The sequence below is a fragment of the Schistocerca gregaria genome, chromosome 7 (genome assembly GCF_023897955.1).
Source record: "Schistocerca gregaria isolate iqSchGreg1 chromosome 7, iqSchGreg1.2, whole genome shotgun sequence".
Classification (NCBI taxonomy): Eukaryota; Metazoa; Arthropoda; class Insecta; order Orthoptera; family Acrididae; genus Schistocerca; species Schistocerca gregaria.
The window spans coordinates 557,810,785-557,826,229 of record NC_064926.1 but is presented as its reverse complement, the minus strand read 5'-3'; the positions used below and the strand labels follow the sequence as shown (position 1 = coordinate 557,826,229).

Genomic DNA, 15,445 nt, shown 5'->3' with positions numbered 1-15,445 from the left:
GAGGCTGAAGCAGTATTTTCTGATTTCCGAAAAGCATTTGACTCTCTACCTCATTTACACTTAAAAGTGTGATAATATGAGATACCAAGTGAAATTTCTGACTGTACTGAGGACTTTTTGGTATGGAGGACACAGCACGTTATCTTGCATGGAGAGTCATCGTCAGATGTAGAAGCAACTTTGGGTATGCCCTAGGGAAGTGTGTTTGGACCCTTGCTGCTCATGTTATGTATGACCTTGCAGATAATGCAGTTATCTGTAGTAAGTACAGTCTGAAAGAAGCTGCGTAAACATACCATCATACCATCAGATCTTGATAAGATTTCAAAGTGATGCAAAGATTGGAAACTTGCATTGAATGTTCAAAAATGTAAAAATGTGCACTTGACAAAAAGGTGCCCATAGTATACAGTGTCAATAATATCAGTGAGTCACAGTTGGAATCGGCCAGCTCCTACAGGTACCTGGGTGTAACCTCTGCAGATGTGAAATGAAATGAGCACATAGGCTCAGGTGAGTAAAGTAGGTAGTAGACTTTGGTTTATTGGTAGAATACTGAGAAAATGCAATCAATCTATAAAGGAGATTGCTTACGAATCACTTGTGCAACCAGTTCTCGAGTGTTGTTTAGGTGTGTGGGATTCATATCAAATATGACTAATGGGGGATACTGAACATATACAGAGAAGGGCAACAAGAATGGTCACATGTTTGATCCATGTAAGAGTGTCACAGAGATACTGAAGAAACTGAACTGGCAGACGTTTGAAGATGGATGTAAACTCTCCCGAGAACATCCCCTAACAAAGTTTCAAGAATAGGCTTTAAATGATGACTAGGAATATTCTACAATGCCCTATGTATAACTCACATAGGGATCGTGAGGATAAAATTAGGATAATTACAGAACGCACAGGCATTCAAACAATCATTCTTCCCATGTTGAATTTGTGAAAGGAATGGAAAGAAACCCTAAAAGCAGGTAAAACGGGACATGGCACTCTACCATGTACTTCATGATGGTTTGTAGAGTATACACGTGGAAACAAAAACTGGTCACCGCCAATAAATAAAGGATACTTCTTAATATGATTTTTGACATAATAATGTTTGTTTCAATCATGATCTTCAATTTTCTTTGCTACTGTGGACAATGAGGTCCTGATATATTGAGAACTCCTTTTCTTCAAAGTACTACCTGTTGCTTCCATATAAATTTTTCATACCATTTCCTGACTGTCTTTAATTTACTTTTAACAATATTAGGAAAAGGATAAATTGCTACTCACCATAAAGATGACCCATTGGGTTGCAGACAACCACAACAAGAAGACTGTTACAGTCTTTCCGTTGTGCCTGTCTGCAACTCAACACGTCATCTTTACATTGAATAGCAGGCCACCCTTTCCCTAATAGTGTTGATATACAAACCTTTAGTTTCCTTAGCAATTTACTTTTTTCAGTTGTTTGTGAGACGGAGTGAACTGAATTTCGTTCGGTCTTAGCAGGAACCGACATGTTGCGCAATACCACCCTTACACGGCACAACATACTACACAATGCATTGAAAATGAGCGTCAATATTTTTAAAAGTGCTGCAGTCTTCTTCAATACATTGTGCAAATATCAATAAGGATCTCAGGCAAGTACAATCAATATTACTGCAAATAATTAAGAGAGAGATTATCAGTGCCTTTGATAAAGATTAGATCATGATCACTAGGCACACTCATTCTCAGAGATCAGGTAGTGTTTACTCAAATTTTCATATGCCTCTATTTCAAGGGTGTATCAGGAGTACTTCGAATCTGGGCAAAATTGCAGCTGACGGACTCAACTGTCATCAGGAACACCATGCCAATGGCCACTTCTCTGCTATGAGTACTAAAGCCAATGGTCTATACGTGTTCCTCTGCTCACTGTACACAACAGGCCACAGAGATTAGTACTGGCATAGCATCACCACATGCTCAAGCATGGAAAAAGGTTGTCTGAACTGATGATACACTAATGGCAGGGTACAAGTGTGTTGATAACCACATGAAACAATGCAACTTCCTAGCCAACAGAGAACTATTCAGGCATTTAGTGGTGGCATTATCAAGAGGGGGACATTAATTGAGATGAAATTAGCTTCCACATGCACCTGCTAACATTACTAACCAGTGAAAATTCAGTAATTTACTATAGATTATGTGTTGTTTGCCTATGATATCCTGTAACTGACCTATACCTCCAATAAAACAATGCATGACCCAAACACACACAAACTTTCAGAATTTTTTGTATGACACTCCAAAGGACACGATGATGCTTGTGCTCCCCCCCGTCCATGTCATACAATCCTAATCTTATTTCCTATATTTGGCATGCCACCATGCAAAATATGTGCACCTTGTGTCTAACTGTCCTGTAGAGATGTTGATGGTGGTTGGGTAGTGAATGGAGTCTCTTCCCCCCCCCCCCCCCCCCCCAATGCTTTCAATGTTGAGTCCATGACACACCACACCCACGGTAATAGTTAACAAATGGCTCAGGTTCAAGAAGAGAGAAGAGGTAAATCACAGTCATATTATGGAGTTGTTCAAACACCAAGAATGTCTAGCACAATATTAAGTAATAGTTAACAAATGGCTCAGGTTCAAGAAGAGAGAAGAGGTAAATCACAGTCATATTATGGAGTTGTTCAAACACCAAGAATGTCTAGCACAATATTAATTTACTATATCATTCAAACAATGGAAAATCCAGGATGGAATAATGACAATATTACGGAAAGTATAAATTGCTGCTCACCAGACAATGGAGGTGTACAGTTGCATACAGGCACAACAAAAAGACTGCTGAACAGGTAAGCTTTAGGCCAGAAGGTCGTCTTCTGAATTTTACACACACACACACACACACACACACACACACACACACACACACACACACACCACTGTCTCCAGCGACCAGACACTGTGTGTGTGTGTGTGTGTAAAATTCAGAAGAAGATCTTTCAGCTGTAAGCTTACTTGTTTTGCAATTTTTCTGTTGAGCCTGTCTGCAACTCAACATCTCCACTAGGCCCGTATGGTGAGTAGCAATCTATCCTTTTCACATTATATCATTTGATCGCATTAAAATCCGAAATACATCCTACAGTGGCATGCAAATAGACCTTAATGCTGTAAAACTTCAACATTTTACATCCTATTCACCTTCAGCTGATGCTATCTGATATTTAAAACTATTTGACCTTAGTCGTTATATGTCAGATTATTCTTCAGAAATGAGGCAAATCAGCTTCTCTTACCTTCAAAAGATAATGCTGAGCAAGATCAGAGATTCCTTTTTCTGTGAATATCAGATCTGGTTTTACTGCGATAATATCATTACAAAACTTCTGTACATACTCTTCTTCCAGTTGCAAAATTCTTGTGAAATCAGTTTCCTTCATGATTTCAACACTCGTCTGTAAAATTCACAATCATGTAGCTTTTCATTTAACAGAGATAACTACAACAGAGAAATAACCTTTGTAAAGATATGAACATATTTGTGTATGATATAATGGCTCTTACCTGACTTTCACCCTTTTTGTATTCCAAACCACAGTCAAGTAAGACAATCCTGGGGTTTTTTATATAGCGTCGCATTTTTGGGTGAGTAACATCTTTATTCACCATAACACCTCGAAGAACAAGAGACTCTTCAATACTTCCACCGGGAATCTACAGAATACAAAATTTAAATTTATTTATGGCAGAAAATCCTTTCGACTGAGCTGGTAAAAAAAATGATGATAATGAATGTAACATATTAGTCACTAAAATTTAACCCCCCCCCCCCCCTTCAATGTTTAAGAAAATAGAATTCTTCTACAAAAGTTTCTTCGACAACATTTGACAAATTTATGACATTCTAGTGGCATACTCCCTATGTTAAACACTTGGAATTATTTCCATAAACAGTGATTATTTAGGGCAAACAAACTTTATGGTGTACTTGAAGTGGAACCCATCTTAGACAAGCAGTGTTCACCTGAGTGAGTTATTATCTAAGCATACCACTAGATCTCATAAAAACTTTAAACTCTCACTTCCTTACATTTTTCACAATTTCCACACAGACATTCTCCCATTAATCAAGCAGAATTTACCAACTACACCCCAAAAAGTCATGGGGAGAGGGTGTAATAATGGAGAGAGAGGATACAGAGGCTTAACAACCACCTATCAAAGATGTCCAATGCATACCTATTTAACTGCATCTGGAAAGTATTAGACATATTACCTTCTCTACTTTTGCATAACGCTTTATGTCAACTTCTCGGCGACCATTTTCTTCCAGTGTTATTGTCTCCACAGCCTGCAATGCTATAGAACATGCCAAATCAGACCACCGACCAATAAATTTTGTCCCAACACACGCCTTTATGACATCCAACATTTTCTTGCGGTCACTTGTATCAACTGGGACACTATAAACACAAATAAGATAAATTAAAAATAAACCAAATAACTTTTCATCCACCATTTTAAAGGGATATTACTAACCAACCTTATGCGTTCTTGCAGTATTGACACGGCATCCTCCAACGCTTGCCTATATGCCCTAATAATAATTGTTGGATGCATCTGCTGTTCTAAAAACTGTTCAGCTACACCAAGCATTTCACCTGCCAGAACAATGACTGATGTGGTTCCATCTCCAACCTTAACAAATGAAATTTACAGAATTAATTATGGAACATATAATAAAAATAAAGCAAAAAGTTGTTCTCCTTAAAAACATCTGAAACACGTAACATCTGACATGTTTTGCAGACTAATTTCTTTTGTTAAACAGCTTATTTACTAATATAATATTTTTTCTCCTTTTGATCAATTTCTATTTACAACACGACAATGCACTCACTTATAGATGCACTCGTCTCCCACACTCTGTGGACACTATCAAAACTTTGCAATACGAAACCAGTAGCTCTATAAATTAATGATTCACTGCATTTACATGCAGCTATTAACTGTAACAATCAACTGAAAACAGCAGACAGTATACGAACAGCACAACTGCAAACTAGAAGCCTGTGATATCACATGTAGCCTTCTGTTCTGCTGCTCCAGGGAAGTATGACAGGACTGCTATTGTTCTCTATACACACAAATTAATTGGTCGACAGGGTGGGCAGCAATCTGTTGGTGTCTGCTGATAATGCTGTGGTGCACAGGAAGGTGCTGAAGTTGCATGACTGTAAGAATATGCAAGGTGACAGTAAATTTCTAGTTGGTGTGATGAATGGCAGCTAGCTCTTAATGTAGAAGAACATTAGTTAATGCAGATGAGTCGGAAAAACAAACCCGTAATGTTTGGATACAGCATTAGTAGTACCCTGCTTGTAAACAGTCATGCTGTATACATGACTGGGCATAATGTTGCAAAGCGATATGAAATGGAACGAGCATGTGAGAACTGTGGTAGGGAAGACGAATGGTCGACCAGTTTATTGGGCAAGTTTTAGGCAAGAGTGGTTCACCTCTAATGGAGACTGCATATAGGGTGCTGGTGCGACATTCTTGAATACTGTTCAAGTGTTTGGGATCAGTACTAGGTCGGATAGGAGGATATTGCAGCAGTTCAGAGACGGACTGCTAGATTCGTTACCGGTAAGTTCGAACAACATGTTATGGAGAAGCTTTGAGAACTGAAATGTGAATCCTTGGAGGGAAGGTGATGTTTTTTTCAAGGAACCCTATTGAGAAAATTTCTAAATTTTTGCAGTTGAAGCTAACTGCTGAATCATTCTACTGCCACCAACATACATTGCACATCACGAAGATTAGATATGTGAAATTAGGCTCATATTGAAGCATATATGCAGTCTTCCCCCCCCCCCCCCCCCCCAGTCTATCTATTTGCGAGTGGGACAGAAAAGGAAATGACTAGCAGAGGTACAGGGTACTCGTGCGCCATACAGTGGCTTGCACAATGTCGATGTAGAATTCACTGACATTTTCATACATCATTTTGAGACGCCAGTGATAGTGTTTTTTTTTAAGGGTGCACTCACTAAGCACTATAAAATAATGACAGTATTCTCATTAAGACATTGCTGGTAAGGGATGTTCACCTCTCACCCATTCTGCAAGTAGTAAGAGTAAAGCTTTTTCCTGCCATGTTGGTGAGCGGATGAGAGGCAATAAGAAGTAACATATTAAGTATCGAATACACCAGATGAGAATTATAAATCTGTGTTGTGTATATTATTTAAACACCACATTAAAATAAACAATTTGCTACTTGAACTATATCAACAACAAAGAGAAGATAAGACTATAGACATGATAGATTTTGTGCAATCTCCAGATTTATAAACTCATATCTGTAATTTTGTTTTGAGCACCACAAACTAACCACAAAAGTGAATGTGGATTCTGAACCTAAAAAGAAGATGGAGTAAGATAAAAATTTGCTCAACACTGGAAAAATCCAGATGCACTGCTGCAAATCAAGCAAGTCTGGTGATAGTCAATTTGCTACAAAATTTGCACCCACCAAACAAGCAATTCAATTTCAAAAATCACAGAATTAATTCTTTTTTACTGTCAATTAATTTACACTAATTCAGACCGTTCAGTTCAGTGTTGGTTTTCGCATGTATGCACATGATTCACTGAATGCCTCGAGACTGTTTTGATACAATGCGTTGATCGTAGCACAGCTAGTTACCGGCATTGATCTTGGTGGGAAATATTACATATGGAATACACTCACTTTGACATAGGCAATTGACACATTTCATGGAATACATTAGATACGATAAGTGCAATGTTACGGAACAAAACATGACAAAATATGTGCTCCCACAAAACTAGAGGCAGAGCAGGAACATATTGTCCAGGACTAAGTGCTATTTTTTCAGTCACCATAGGGACAAAATTGGCACTTACGTATAAGATGACAGAATGAAGGTAGAAATAAGTGAATTTGGTTTCTGAAAATGTTTCTTCTTGAAAGATCTGAATATCGTTCCTCCTATCAATCACCACATGAAAGCTGAAATGGCAGATACTGAGCAATTTTGTTTAATTTTTTGAAGATGGATAGAGATTATGCAAAAGACCTTGCTCCACTTCTAACAGCTGTTTGTTTCACAGATGGTCGTTGGACAGAAACATAACTCTATGTCTTCCTTGCTAACATCAATCTCTTTCAAAATCACAGAACTTTTTTTTATGCTCGAACATTAAGGTTTTTGGAGAATGAAAATACCTCTTAAAAAGAGATACAGATTTCACAAACAGAGATCTCGTGAAACTCTGCTTGCAATCTTCGCCTACAGGACAGAGCACCATGTATAATGACAACCTGGTGGATCCACTGTTCCTTTGACTTCTGGAAGGCACTCCATACTGCCATTTAGTGAAAAAAATAAAAGCTTTCCCAAGTAATAGATGACATTTTTTACTCGATTCAGAACTTTTCTGAAGATAGAACTCACAATATCACTCTTAATGGAACAAAGTGGATGGATGTAAAGGTAATTTCGAGACTGTCCGTAGTGAGAGTTAGAAAAGTCGTCACTGCTTTCAAATTCTCGTAAAGATCCAGTAGATAATGTTGGAAGTGCTGTGAATCTGTTCACAGATGATGTAGTTGCACACAGGAAGGTTGCAATGCAAGAAGACTAGTGAAATCCAGGAAGACCTGCTGAGATATACCACTGGCACAGAGACTAGCTGTTGACACTCAATATAAATAAACATAACTTACTGTGAATTAAAATCTCACGAGTTTTAGCCACACCCACTAACAAATGGAATGGGGAAAATTGAAGTACTCTACCACACACTGGAAAGTGGCTAAGCTGTGAAGGAAATATGACTGAAATTGAGAAAATCTCTGCCACTACCGAGACGTTAAAATAAAGTAGTAGAAGATTTATGAGGTGTGCAATCAATAAAGGAAAGCAAGAGACTGAAACAGTTCTGTCATCTTGGCAGACAGGCAACCTGCAATAAGCAGTATTACAGTAAGTTTCAAATACACTGTAAGACACTATCACTAGACACGAGACAATTACAAATGTGTTGTGCGTTTCATTTAAATGCTGGATTACTATGTAGGAATTATCACAGCTACGTGAATGGTATCCTTACATTCCCACTAAACTACGAAACTATGAAATGGTCACAAGGAACTGTAGGAAAAATATATTTAATATTGACCACCATCTGGTAACATAATGTAAATTATGAAGAGACAACCATCAACTTATAAATATGGATAGACTACAATTCAGAATCAGCTACAAGCTGCTATGGTAGCACCGTGCCACCAGGTACAGCCAGTGAATCTTACAACTGGATAACTAAGAAAGTTTAAAAAGAAGAGTTGCAAAATATAGCTAGTCATTAAGTTTAAGAACAAAGAAATAGACAGTTGAAGAGTAATCCCAACAGCAAATGACTAGAATGATCATCACAGTAAATTTTTGTAAACTATTTACTGAAAATGGTTTCTCAATAGCCAGTCTTGTAATCCCACTTGACATATCAACTGATCAATCTATGTAAATATGCACAGTCCATCAAGATCGCAAGGCACAGCGTGAGAGGATACGTCTGCCAGTATAGAGGCATGTGGCAAAACACCTGCGACAGCTTTATGGGCTACTGTGGAATGCCACAGCCTCACTTGTCAACCAATCGAAGTTGACAGCAAGCTCTCTATTGTAGCAATGACCAATAATACATTGTTTACTCCTAGACTGTATTCGGACTTTGTTGTAACTTATCATCAATGTTTCACTGGTCTATGACCTTGCTTGCTCGCCTACTGTGGTACTGTCTTCATTCACCTCTCAACCAATGGTTGTGTCTTCAGTGAAAGAACTGAAAGCATACCGATATGACGAGAGTGTGGTTCGTATTACAGTTCTTCCCTGTCAAACCTACAAATAGTTTTGTCCTACACTACTGTGTGCTCTTTTCAACAAGCTTCCAAAGCACTGTACCAACAACAATGTATTCACCTCCAGGAGTTTCAGAAAATATTATTTTCCTGTGATTTATTCGTACATTATGTATACATTGCTGAAGGAGCAGACTTGCAACAGTCAGTTCAGCAAATGTGGCAGATAACATACTGTATTTACCCAATTATAAAATGAAGTTTTTTTTCCCAAATTCATCATTCAAAAAATACTGGGTTGTTGTCATACTCGTAGGTTAAACTACTGCTACTTAGGTTAATATTTTTATGTTGTTTAATAGGGTACATAGGGGCCATTTTATATTTGTAGATGAAGCTTTGGCTATTGTGGCACATGCAGATTTAGTCTGAAGAATTCAGTTGGAATGAGCTGAGCAAATGATACTTATGCACAAACAGACTCAAGACTTCCTGTTACACCAAAGTGCTCGATACAGTATTGATGTCGCTTGAATGATAACATGACATTTGACTCAGACAGTGCTACAGTAAGGGATACGCAAGAAACTATGAACTAACCACTACAACAATCTATTGTTATGCTTAAAATTTGACAGTTTTGACAAAAAAAGGAGGAAACAGCACTAAATTCTATCGGCTTACAAGCTCTTGTTGTATTTGAAAAGATTTGCAATAAAGTTCTCAAACATGTTTAATTACCACGTACTAACATTAATCCTACTTTTTAAGTAAAGGTAACATTGAAGAGCAGAAATGCTGTCTTTCAAAAAGTATTACTCAATCCAGAACCTAGATCAATACTTTGTTTCATTATGAGATAGTAGTGATTTACTAAGTCGGCTGCAAATGAGATATTCAGTTGCAGTTAACATATCCAGAATACTGGAGCACATGATGGTGGCATTAAGATGAAACAAGAAGGAAAATTAATCCAGAATGACAAAATAAATCATATCAAACTAATTGTTATTGCGAGAAGAAACTACAGCAGCAAGCCCTTTTATGGGGGTAGTACCAACAGACATTAGTAGGCAGCGAAACAAATTAAAGTTGGAAAATTGGACTGAATTGTGACTCCAATCTTTAAATTATGTATTGGCTGCTGCTGTTACATGAATTTCATCCTAGAAGATACTGCATTCCATGTATCACACTTGCTCAAGCACAGCACTATGGAAGGGTTGGTGGGAGGAACAGTGATATCAGCTTGGCTGAGAAGTAGACGAGTGCAGGGAGGGGAGCAGTGAAAGGGAAGCAAATTATATCATGTTGCCAACCACAGGACTCGAAACTGCGTACTTTGGCATTTTAGGAACTTCTACCACATTTAAATTGCAGTTTGTCTGGCTCAATTTGTAACTGAAATTAAACTGACTTTAAAATTGGACAAATACTCAACAACAGTATTCAGTATTCATTTCTACAGCAGACTGTCAAAGTCTTGATAAGGAGAGTGGTGTGCTCAGGTGTTTTGTGTTGAAATGTTGTCAATGCTTGCCATGATGTGTGACAGCGATGAAAGGGGTTGCATTAGCTTCCAGTTCTATGCAGTCAATAAGAGTGATGGTCAGACGATAAGCTTGAAAGCAAGACATTGTAACACAGAAGATAAATCCGATATGTATTCAGATAAAAACAGCTGTGTTCTCAGTGTAACCACAACCTCAGAAATTACAACATACAAACCAGAACGCCTGGCCCTAGCTTCTGAATCTCGCGGTTGTGTGCATGAGGTGTGCTTGCTTGTGTGAATGAATGGTGTATCTGCCTCATTTGCTGACAAAGGCTGTGGCCAAAAGGTTATATTTAAGTGTCTTAATTGTGCCTGTCTGTAGCTTAACACGTCAGCTTTATGGCAAGTAGCAATCTATCTTTTCCTACATTGCTGAGACACCTAAATGATTCTATACAGGCTAAGTGAGAGAATTTTATGAACTTCTGGCAGCAGTTTCTTGTAAGCTGCTGGAGAAACAAAGGGTACCAAGCAACTGGAAAAGACCCATGTAAAACCTGTTTTCAAGAAGTGTCATCTGATGGTTCACATATTGTGACTGCTCTAATCCAAGAACACTGTAACTTTATTACATGAAAAAGCATTAACACATGAGAGACAAAGTACAAACAACAGACAACGCACAAGTGGCTGACAGGGCCTTGTGCTCAGACCCATATAGTTGTTACTTCTAACTGGGGTCACAGCTGGCAGGCTGTGCACGCAACTGCTTTCATACTAGCAGGCCAGGTGGCATCTAGTGGCTGAACTAAGCACAAACTTCATGCGCAAACTATGAAGTGACACACACACACACACACACACACACACACACACACACACACACACACACACAAATTTGGTAGTTACAGCAATGATCTTTATGGAGAATAAAAGTCTCCTCTACAGGAATCAACAATGATTCTGCAAACAAAGTTCTTGTGACAGTCGGTTTACACTCTTTAGATGGCCATACATTACAGCAAATAGTTTGACACTACGTTACTTGACTTGTGAAAGGCATCCAATAAAGTTTCACAGTGTTAATGGGCAAAATATGAGCTTACAGAATATTAAACTAGTTATGTGACTGGATTCAAAACTTTCTGCTCTACACAGCAGTGAAACTGGTAATTTTGAGTAAATATCAGTCAGCCCACACACTGCCTTCCCTTCATTTGTAATTGGCAATGAGAAGCCTTTGGCCTAGACCGGCTTGGTACATGACGTTTAGTACATACTGTTGCTATATTGTTATTTCCATCACAGCTGCCATCCAGATAGCATCATACAAAGCAACTGCTATAAATGCACCTAACACTGAAAAGTTCCATGTGACAACACTGCACTTTATGCTACCACTGACACAATTATGTAACTTTTCTGCTACTGATCATTCATTGTATGGAAGTGTTGTATGTTTTTAAAGAGAGCTGATTTTCAATGCATATTACAGCTACTCTTGTTTGTGTGTTAATATGATTCAAGTTATAACACACACAGAGCCAAACAAATGGAGTCATATACAAGACATTTGTATGTCTTTGCAACCTTACAGGCAATTCTACCAGTGATTAAATCTTATGAGCATTGCAGATTGTAACAGAACAGGTGTAAGGTGTTTCACTCAGAACATTGCAGAGAATATGTGCGACAGTACAGAGAATGTAAACTTGTAATCCTGAAGTACAATTTTCATTTCTGAGGAAATATACTAGTGGAAGAAGAACTGTCACTCACTTGGATGATTTCTCAAAGGACATTGTTCATAATAATTTACTGGAATAATTTTATGATCATAGTGATTATCCCACAAGGCAAACAAGGGGAGGGAGATGTCTTGCACAAGACTGGTTTCACAAGGTGCTGCCATCCCACTGGGAGAATGGAGCTGAAATTGCTACTGTACAACAGGATTTCTAAACAATTTTATAGTCTTATTGATGCAATGAATCACAGCCATAATAAATTGTTTAAAGGAACTTGTTTTCTAATTCTGACTAAAATCTTTATTGCAAAGTGCTATCGCTCATTTTGGAAATAATATAGAGAAATTCCTCCGAAGGCTTTATAATATATGTTCTGATTTCAGGCAGGAAAAATACAATCAGCATTAGTTAGAGCAGAATTTGTCATCGCAGATCAGAGAAATTAAACGTGAACATGGTATTCAGTTAACTGGAGGAGCATGTATGGAAAGGTCCCTGAAATAGTCTCACTTGTGAACTGTAATAATGCCCCCTAGCACTAGGGACAGAAAAGTGGCTGAAACCAGATGTCACCTTAATGGCATTGTGAATATAACGTATAACATCTCCACATCACCAACAGCCTGAAACTTTTCATGTCCATTAGCATACAAATGGGATTAGTGTCATAAAGCAGTTACAGCATCACTGAATACAGCTCTGAATAGGAATGTATAGAAAAATAAGAAGCAATTTCTGCATAGCAAGTGACAAAAAAAACACATTGTAGATTACCTGAAGGGTCAACATGTAAAACTCACATTCAGCAGTGAAAATGTTAAGCAAACTGGACAAGGTCCAAGAGTACTGTACAATATCCTTGACAGGTAGGAGCTGAGTAAAGTTGTGATGGATGGGAAAGGCCCTCTGTGGTTCGACAGCTATGTTAAAGATGGTGTAAAAGCAAAAGAGTCCATCTTATGAAGGGTTCATTGAATTCTAAAGTCAAATTCTATATCTGCTGCCTTGCAAGAAAACCCTCATATTTTTTATCTGACGTGAAATCAGCAGCAGTGTGCCGTAGGTAACTGAGGAGCAAAGAATTCCTATGACTGGAAAATAGTGCAGGTCTTTCCTGTTTTCAAGAAGCGTCACAGAACAGACAGATAAAAAATGTATAGGCATGTATCTCTGATGTCAATCTGTAGAAGAATTATGGAACTTGTTTGATGATTGCATAGTATGACATTTCTGGCCACTGAAAATGTCACCTCTAGGACAGGCTGAAACGCCAGGCATCATGTCGTCACTCACTCATTTCAAACTCACCCTATTGAGACAAAATGGATGAAGTTGCACGGGGGGAGGGGGAGGGGAGAGATGTGAGTCGTCATTATCATCTACATTTTGCAGCCCCTCAGCGTGTCTGTCTGGAATGTGAGACTATCCACGTTTTCCTGTACTCACATCTAATTTCTCTTTTCACTCTGTTCCTGTCTCCTCCTCTCTTCTTCCAACATTCCTTCAGTCCAACAATACTATCTCTTGGTCTTTATCAAGCTCTGATGTCTAACATCATATCCAACCAACTCCTGTTCTTTTCACATGCCCGTACCACCTCAGTCTCGTCTTTTCTACGCACTCTTACACAGACTTCTCTTTCACTATTTCTCACAGCATCTCATTCCTTATTCTATCCTTCATAGTAAGTCCAATGCTGCTGCTTTGAAATTTTATCTCACAAGCCGACATCCTGTCTACCTGCACTTCATTATAATGTTTCTTATGCATATGTGAGGGTGGCACACCTTTACTCCATAACAGGCTCCTAACATTCTGCTGGATTCCAAGGGCTTACCTCCTCCTTTCAGTAATCCCTTAACCATTCCCTCTCCTGTCTTCTACTGTGCTCCTAAGGTACTTGAAACATTGTTCTCTAATTGCTCAATTGGTTCACAGGTGTTCTGTCATATAATGTTGTGGAAGCAGCACAATATTTCAATGGGGCAGCTGATCATCATCTTCAGGCACTTACTGAATTGTTGCTGCAATGGCCCGCCAATATACATGCTGACTCACTAGAAAAGTGCAGGCGCCAAGGGGTGGGGCTATAAAGTCATCGTAGACGAATCATAGAGCACAGCAATACCCAGTGCCTCCTGTTGGTGAAGCGAGCCACAGTCTTTGCACTTGCGATGCACAAAAAGTGCGGACACAAATAGCTGCCCAGCGTGCGAGCAGGCAGTGCGTTGGCACCCAGCTTAAGTGTGTGGACTTTGATTCTCTGTCTGTGTTGACTCTGTTTCCTTTGTCTGCAGCTGACAATGTCTTAGTACCACCAATACTGGTTCCCATGCCTTGCTGAGTTAAAATCCTGTGTCTCTATTGATCAGGTCGTTACCAGTACGATTTCGACTGCTTCTTTAATTATGGAGCCCAATACGTGGAAGCCGATGAAAGGATCTTTGTCTCTCCGTAGTTTATGCTGTGTCCTGTGTCAAGACAGTGTTCAGCCACAGCAGACTTTTCTGGCTGGCATCTATCCGTAACAATGTCACACACCTGGCCAGTATACGATTTCCCACACTGGCACGGGATTGAATATATCCACAGTCTCTTCAGACCTAGGTTTTACTTACAAAACCTCAGCACAGTTTACACTTGTGCTGGAAGTGGAAGACACATTTCATTTCATGTTTTTTGAACAGCCTGCCAATCTTAAAGAACACGCCACCAACATACGGTAAAAAACTGCTGCGCAGTGTGGGATCCTTACCAGATTGGATTGACGGGGTATATCGAAAAGTTCAAAGGAGGACAGCCATTTTAAATTACCACAAAATAGGGGAGAGAATTTCACTGAAATGATGTAGGATTTGGGAGTGGACATCATTAAAAGAAAGGCATTATTTGTTGCGGAGGAGTCTTCTCACGAAATTTCAATCACAGTATTTTTCCTCCGAACGTGAAAATATTTTGTTGGCACTGACTTACATAGGGAGAAATGCTTTTCATAATAAAATAAGGGAAATCAGAGCTTGCGTGGAAAGACATAGGTGTTTGTTTTTCCATGCCCTATACGAGATTGGAACAATAGAGAACTGTGAAGGTGGTTCGATGACCCCTCTGCCAGGCACTTAAATGTGATTTGCTGAGTATCCATGTAGATTTAGAAATTGACACAGGACAAAGCATGAACAACGAAGAGACAATGATCCTTTTATTCGCTTTCACGTACAGAGACTTCATCATTAAAGAAGCAATCTAAATCCGAAAAAGTGACGACCTGATCAATAGACATGCAGGATTTCAACTCAGCAAGGCA

At 38.8% G+C, this 15,445-nt stretch overlaps 1 protein-coding gene across 1 annotated transcript in view; it reads right to left on the bottom strand.

The window, feature by feature from the left end:
- Nucleotides 1-15,445, bottom strand: part of LOC126281733 (T-complex protein 1 subunit gamma) — a 51,022-nt gene that overhangs the window by 30,374 nt on the left and 5,203 nt on the right. The window contains exons 4-7 of the mRNA XM_049980914.1: nt 4,546-4,700; nt 4,279-4,465; nt 3,567-3,716; nt 3,299-3,457 (exon numbers count right to left, since the gene is read on the bottom strand). Of these exons, the coding sequence (XP_049836871.1) occupies nt 3,299-3,457; nt 3,567-3,716; nt 4,279-4,465; nt 4,546-4,700 (651 nt within the window). The remainder of the gene's footprint in view (nt 1-3,298; nt 3,458-3,566; nt 3,717-4,278; nt 4,466-4,545; nt 4,701-15,445) is intronic.